Raw genomic sequence first — 7,738 nt, 5'->3', positions numbered from 1 at the left:
TCTGTTATGGCGCACTTTGTAATGCCAAAGTGTGGCCGGCAGATGTCAGTGTTGTGTCATTGCTGGGCATGCTGAAAGGAAATAGATGTCATGTAGAAATGTTATCCAGTGATCCTTATATATTTGACAGCTGGAGAAAACTGGATGCCCTTTTTAACCCCTAAAAAAGGCATGTTGAAAAAGAAGGGAATTTGAAGACACAAAAATACACCAGACCAGTTGCAGTGCATGATGCCACCTGCTAAAAATCTGGAATCAGTCCTTCAGCTGTGTTCAGAATGGCAATTTGCATGTCTGAAGTCAAGAATAAATTCTTCCTTTCAAGCCGTATATTAAAAAAGAAGATAAAAATGTTGTTAATTGGCCTCCTGATATACAAGCAACACTGTGTGACTACATGTTTGTCACTTAACAAAACAGTTCTGTGTGTGCACTTTTTTTTCCAAAGAGGGTGTGAACGGAAACTGTGGGAGTGATTCTTCACCCATCTGTAATATAAAGTTGCCTGGCTCATCTGTATCTTCCCCCAGTGTCTGATCGGAGTCAGGACAAGCCGAGGAACCCTCCCTCCAGGCTTCGCTTGCCTCTGACAAATGAGCCGTGCCTCTGATGGAGTGAGTGGTCATTGGCACCCGTATTCAGTGAGCTCCCAAAGACAATCAAACACTTTAAGAAATATGTTGTGCATTTACAGACACATCATTCATTCCTTAAACATAGATCATGACTCATGCTGTCAAGCCTGACACCCCCACCGCTCTCTCTGGAATCTCAAATCTAAATATGAGTCTTAGTTAAACTGAATGGCTAAGGAGGGGAATGTCTCACTCTTAAATTTTCTCCTGGAAAGCCCGGGTGGTCTTTCATATCTTTTTTTTCCTTAAAAAAATGGCACTGACTAGATTGTTCCACATTGCACTTCTGTCATAGTTTATATCAGTCAAAAAAAAGTTGTCCTTCTCTGTAATGAGCTAGAACAAGATAAACCGTATGTTCAGTAAATGAAACTGAGGTTAAACTGATTTTCCTCAACAATATTTTTGATTGTTCCACTGAAAAGTCAAGCTGTGCACACGGCAGAGGTGATTATAACGTTTAATCACTGCGCCCCATCGCTGAGCATAGCAGGCTTCTCACCCCGAGGTTTGATTTACCCGCCCTCTTCCTGAGGAAAAATCTCATTCACTAGACGGATTGCTAAGCGGGTCTCTCCAACCAGCCCCTATAAATCATTCTTTAATCAGAGGCTTCTCAGATTGGGCGCAGACACCCGCAGGAGCACCACTGTGACACCTCAACTCCTCCCCATGCGTCTCTGCAGTCCGGGGAGCTTTCATCCTCTTCTTTTTCCACTGTGAGCTTGTCTGCATTTGTTTTTGTCATCAGGAAGTGTATGACCACACAACGATGCTTTAATGCCTACTTGCTACAAGGAGAGGGGAGGTCTAACAAGATCAGGAACAAGACTACTGATATAGAAGCTGGGAAACAATACAAGGAGCAAAGTGGACAACTAAACCAGTCCAAAGAGGCCCTGAGACCACAGAAAGTCCAGTCTTACAACATGTGTCATATTGCAAATATTGGTATCGATCCCATACCAAGTAAATACAGGGACAGTATTGTTGATACCAATATCGATACCGATACTTTTAACCTATGAAGGCAGCTTATGTATGAGAGAGCAGTTGTTATGATTTATGACATAAATCATCATGAATTTGCAAATTCTGAACACATGTTAATGATCACTAAATCACTGTGAGTTTGGCTTTTCACAATAATTAGTTAACACATTAAAAAACACCTTTTCAGCTTTTCATGTATTTTGAAAGTAGGGTTTATTTGTTTGTTGAGACCTGAAATGTAAATGTGTGTGGGTCAACTTCTGTTTTTACAGTGTGCTATAGGCTATAAATAAAATAGGCCTGGCAGTCAACACAAAAAGGCTACATACTTAACTTAGAGGATGGATACAAAGTATCGATCCACTCGTGCTAGTATCGAGCTGATGCACATATCAGCGTTGGTATCAATAGTATCAATATTTGGATCAATCTGCCCACCCCTACAGCCAGATTGTGCTAATGTAAGGAAACTTTTAATTGGGAATTCAGGACACAACACGAAAGTTCAGATGGCATGACAAGTTGGATCATGCTTTATCAGATGAACGAAGACCAGAATAGTTATAAGACATCAGTCTCACATAGTCCTTTTTTAACTTAAAAGTGAAACTGATTATTAGTAGGTGGTGATTAATTTTCCCAGTAATGGAGTGTGAGGTAAATTCTCACATTGGGACTTTAGAGAGTTGATTTTATCCAACCTTCTGAACACTCGAATGACTCTCTGCTGACTGGATACAGTTTTAAGGTCATGAACCATAAAAAAATGGGGGGGAAAAACCCAACTGTGTTCAGTGTGTTTAAATTTAACCGCATCAGAAGAGATTGAACCAGTGCTGTGATTGGTCCAACAGGAAGAGCAAAGCTTGCTGGATCTTAAAGTGTTAAATTATAGATATTTAAAGATATTTTTACTCTCGTGTTTTCCGGTGTGTTGGTGTAAATCAGCTCTAATACTATTGATTTTATTAACAAAAATGTTTCACTTTACGTTAATAAAGTGCTTCAAATATTAATACTTACAAACATTCTGTATGTTTACCTTTAAATGAACAAAGAGTCGACTAGGTGCTTAGATGTTAGTATGAAACGTGATAAAAGGTAAAGTGAGATGAGCAAGTGGAGACAGATGAATACTTTTTATCTTTTCTTTTTTTTTTTTTTTTTACCATTTTTAATGCAAAGACACCGTGACGTCACTGTGTGGAAATATTTTTCTGTCGCTCAGCCGGTTTGGAGCTGACAGTCCGCTCAAGTTGCCAGAGAGCGCGCACAGCTTTTGCATCCTTGCGTGATGGCCACGGACGCGTCCAGGAGTTTTAAAATAGGATGGCTTCGCAACTCGGTGCGCAGGGGAAGATACCTTTTCAGGTAAGGAGCTGAAGCGATGGGACTCAGATGGACTGTGGTAACAGACTTGAAGTCTGCTGTTTTTCTTCTTTAAAGCCCGTGGAGCCGCTAAGACAATCATAAAAGGACGGAACGCAAAAATCAATTAAAAAAATCATGCACTGTTCATACTCATGGAGAGATGGCATGCGTGCTCCTCTTCGGTCGACTTCTCCCCTTCTCACACCGGCTCAGAGGAACGTCCATCTGCTTGTTATCCCTTTTCCTTTCATATTTATTCTACTGCGCTCTATTCCCTGACGGTGCCATCATGCAAACGTCAGGTGATCCGACGCCCAGCTGTCAGCGAGCAGATGGAGCCAAAAGGCGCCTTCAGAAATCCCTCTCCTGCCTTTTACCGTCGGACGCGAGGTTGAGCGCTGTTGAGGCGTCTCGGTTGAAAGCCGACCAAAGACCCCATTTCGCTCATCACACCGCCGGGAACGGCACGCCCAGCCCGCCTATGAGCAATTTAAAGTTCGGCAATAAAAAGTTACCAAATGCCATCATAGTCGGTGTGAAAAAGGGAGGCACGAGAGCCGTCCTCGAGTTCATAAGAATACATCCGGATGTGCGCGCGGCGGGAACCGAAACACACTTCTTCGACAGGAACTATGACAGAGGCCTGGAGTGGTACAGGTAAGACAACGTGTGTCTCACCTGTGCAGGTGCGTGTCCATCTGCTCCACAAATCCCGCAATTTATCAGAAATCATAGTAATAAGTAGGAAATTACACCAGATTGGACTTCAGTCAGCTTTTATTGCACAACATCTGACTTTAAGATTCTTGGTTAAAGTGGTTTTAGCTTAACTAATTTAACTAGTTTATGTAATCTAGAAACTGGTCAAAGAGCAGCCTTTTCTCGTGGCTGCTGCTCCCGCAGAGACCCACGAGTGTGTCTGGAAATTTGTGGCTTCTAGTCAGCTGTGCTTGCATAATTCTGCATATCTGATTAGGCCGTTTCTCTCCCACCAAACTAAATGTTAATGATAGTAAATTATGGAGAATGATACACTATATTTCCAGCTTCGTTTTCTAAAAGGTCATAACGATTGCAGGCCAATATAACCGTGTGCCTTCACATGGTACATAGGGAATTACAGTGGAATTCAGGTAAGCGGTGTAGCGCCTCATTTTCTTCTGTTTTATGCCTGAATCTGTTTTCTCCCCTCCGTCCTGGTCTAAATTCTGCAGTGGTTAAATTTACTTACATTTCCTACAGAGAAAAAAAATTAAAAAGGTAAGGAATCATGGGGGGAAAGAGACAATATAATATAATAACAGAATGTAAAATCATCTGATTTCCCTAAAAAAATCAGTGATGAATATGAACCCTCTGTTTTGGTGCTTCTTTGTGTATATCAGACTTGGAGCTGGGTAAACATGCTGGATGTGTTTTCTGCAGTTTATTGACTCACTTCAAGCTTTATTGCAGGGAAGTTCTGAGGAATGTGCTGTGTTTATACTGGCAGGAGAGTGGCGCGCTCTCTCTCTCCCTTTTTATTCTTCTTTTGACATACTGTAGAGCAGTTCATCAAATTTCTCATAAAATCCCACCTCTGGAGGCGAACAGTGCAAACAGCGTCCTGCATGCCCGCTGTAACTCCTAGACATCTCAGCTGTAGTCGTGTTTGTTTATTATAATATTTAAACATGACAGCCATGAAAGGGAATTATTTATTGATTTTTCAAATGCTACCCAAGGCACCTTAAACTACAAGGGGCACTCAGACAGCACATCCTCAGCCAAGGTCAGTGCTCCATTTCACAAGTTAAAAGGAAGCGATTCAAATCTGCTCCAAAATTTAATGGGTTCTTCCTTTGCCCGTGCCCCACCAATTCTCCGAGTTTCATGATTTTCACCTTGGTAGTTTATTGGGGGGGGGGGGGGGGGTAATCTTTCTGACTGGTGATCAAACTGTACTGATCACCTACATCCTCAGCTCTCACCCTGGTGGAGGGACAAAGTGCATCCCTAACAAACTGCTTCGATTGACTGATGATCAAACCGAATAGCCATAAATTAAACATGCACATAATTGCACAGATTTAGAGGAAGAATATGTATGCAAACACAAGTTTATCTGATGATAAAATGAAAAAACATGCATACAGTAACTCTCATGCATACAGTAACAGACGAGCAATTACGCAGAGATGCGCTCTCGTATTTATCCCCCGGTTCTTTCAAGAGCATTTCATGTTAATGATAGACTGTCATGTAAGCTGCAGGAGGGATGTGTATCAGTAGTATTATATAATAATTACAGACTCAAAGTATCTCCACTAATTGGCACTCTTCACAATGGTTGGCAGTTGAAGCCCTTTTATCTCAGAGATGTGTCTTCCAGATGTGAACCCTCGCCCATTACTGCAGGTTGATTGTCAGCTGTCAAAGCTGTTGAGAAAAGGTCAGACGCCGATTGCTTTCAAAATAAAACAGCTGCTTCCCGGAAGCTTCCTTGTAAACATTCGTTCATAAATCAAAATGAACGGTGTGGACTGTCACCTTGAATTTGCTAATTGATTGTGCCACAAACATGTTTTTTTTTCAATGTCTATGCAAAGGCAAAAATAACAAGAAGAAGGACTAAAGATGTCTGAAGTGATCTTACTAAGCATCAGATGGTGGCTTGGTTGGCCATGTCTCTACAGCTGAGACAAATTTGCTGTCAATTTTGATGTTGTCATATGTCCACGAGCTTGTTAGTATTATTGCCGTTTATTTATTTATTTATTTTTTAGATTTTAACATTCTTTGAAAAATTGCAGCTAATGATAGAATAAATACAACCTCAGATCACTTAAATGGATGGTTTGAAAGAAGAGCCTTAACAGAAACATAGACTGTATATAAAAGATGGATGTAGACAACATGATATCACCCACTGGCTTTTTGATGCCATCTTGACAAGCAAGGAGTTGCTCTGACTGAAAAATTGAGGAAATTGCCCCAAATCCACACCAAAAAGATCCTTTGTCAGATTTTTGTTTAATGTAAATGCGCCACAGCAATAAAGAGTGAAAACTAGTCATATAACTGATCAGAAAATATTTCCTAAGGTTTTGAATCAAATTTGAGTCTTATAGACTGTTAATAATAAAAAGAGAGAAGTCACCCTCGTGACCACTGGAAAAAATACAGGTTTTGAAATGGATTAGTTGGGGAAACAACAGAAGTGAAATAAAGATTAGCAAATTAATTGACAATGAAAATAATCATTAACTGCTCTCTCCTCTAGAACTTCCAATCAATCTTCAAGTTTTTCTCAGCGAAGCCCTGCTTGTTCATATCACCTCTGTAAAGAATGGCCTAGTTTGAAGAAGTCACCGAACAGAGTCGCTGCTATACGTGTTCTGTTTGCATTCGTGGTGATTTATTACTCCTGAAACATTCAGGCCTGATGCACAGGAGAGCTGTCTGTGAGACAAGTCTCCAGTGACAACAGACTACTACAACTTTGCTTCAGTGCTCCTATTATGATTTTCATCAAGAAATTGAGTTCACGGCCAAACCGAAGCTCACTTAGGGTAGCTTTATGCCTTTACAACTCACTTGTGTAATCCTGCCCTAAATAGATATGTTACATAGATTCTTTTCTTTACTTTGACAAAGGAAATGGAAGGGCATTGTGACCTTTCCTTTGAACCTGTTAGCTTTTAAGGTTGCTTAAGCGCTCAAATGTTTAGTATTTTTTAAAAGAAATCCTAAATTAAATGAATGTAAATGAGAAATGTCTATTCTGTGTTTTCATCTTTCATTCAGAGGTTTAATGCCAAGAACTCTTGAAAGCCAAATCACAATGGAGAAGACACCGAGCTACTTTGTGACAAAAGAGACACCACACCGGATTTCTACCATGTCCCAAGACACCAAGCTCATAGTGGTGGTGCGAGACCCCGTCACTCGAGCAATATCGGACTACACTCAGACGTTATCCAAAACGCCGGACCTGCCGAGCTTCCAGGACCTGGCCTTCAGGAATCAGAGCCTGGGAATCGTTGACATGTCCTGGAACGCCATTCGGATCGGCTTGTATGCTTTGCACCTTGAAAACTGGCTCCACTACTTCCCTCTGGCTCAGATCCATTTTGTGAGCGGAGAGCGTCTCATCACAGACCCAGCAGGGGAGATGGCTCGGGTGCAGGACTTTCTTGGGCTGAAACGCATCGTCACCGACAAACACTTCTATTTCAACCGCACCAAGGGTTTTCCCTGCCTTAAAAAGCCGGAGAGCAGCGGCTCGCCCCGCTGCCTTGGCAAGTCAAAGGGGAGGACTCATGTGCAGATAGACCGAGACGCTATTGAGCAACTGCGAGACTTCTATCAACCTTATAATGTCAAGTTCTATGAAATGGTGGGGCACGACTTTAAGTGGGAGTAGAGGTTCGAGATGTATGTTTACGTGGTGCTGGAAAAACTTAGCTATTCCAAAAATGTTCTTTTAAAGTGGTTTGCCTTCAGTAATGTGTCAAGGCTAAAGTGAATAGCTAACTATCAGCAGTCTCTAGACAATTTCCGAGCGAAGCAGCCGAGGCAGTACTTTCCTTTGAAGTGACTCTAATGAACAGAGAAAAATCTAAGACGACATTGCTTTTGCACTTGTAATGATCAGTTACCAGCATCAGCACCCTGTTTGTTGCCAGATATAGGCATCATTTTCAGATTTCCGTTTGTGTTACTCTGTATTATTGCTGACTTTATTGCTGACTGCTTCA

At 41.4% G+C, this 7,738-nt stretch overlaps 1 protein-coding gene across 1 annotated transcript; it reads left to right on the top strand.

Moving 5' to 3' along the window:
* The first annotated feature begins 3,129 nt into the window (after nt 1-3,129).
* Nucleotides 3,130-7,426, top strand: LOC146663442 (heparan sulfate glucosamine 3-O-sulfotransferase 2-like). The gene is made up of 2 exons (XM_085415278.1): nt 3,130-3,656; nt 6,786-7,426. The coding sequence occupies exons 1-2, from the start codon at nt 3,160-3,162 to the stop codon at nt 7,402-7,404; spliced, it is 1,116 nt and encodes a 371-aa protein (XP_085271404.1). The 5' UTR covers nt 3,130-3,159; the 3' UTR covers nt 7,405-7,426.
* The last annotated feature ends 312 nt before the right edge of the window (nt 7,427-7,738 follow it).

Source organism: Rhamphochromis longiceps, linkage group LG8, assembly GCF_057381845.1.
Source record: "Rhamphochromis longiceps isolate RC_006_pf linkage group LG8, R_longiceps_female_GT1.1, whole genome shotgun sequence".
NCBI classification, from domain to species: Eukaryota; Metazoa; Chordata; class Actinopteri; order Cichliformes; family Cichlidae; genus Rhamphochromis; species Rhamphochromis longiceps.
Note: the sequence above shows the minus strand (reverse complement) of the source record. Positions and strands in the feature narration are given on the sequence as shown.

Bases quoted from the DNA above. Each gene is read 5' to 3' on its own strand.
- LOC146663442 (XM_085415278.1), top strand. From the start codon at position 3,160: ATGGCATGCGTGCTCCTCTTCGGTCGACTTCTCCCCTTCTCACACCGG. The intron at 3,657-6,785 runs GTAAGACAACGT...TCTTTCATTCAG, and splicing joins AGAGGCCTGGAGTGGTACAG to AGGTTTAATGCCAAGAACTC.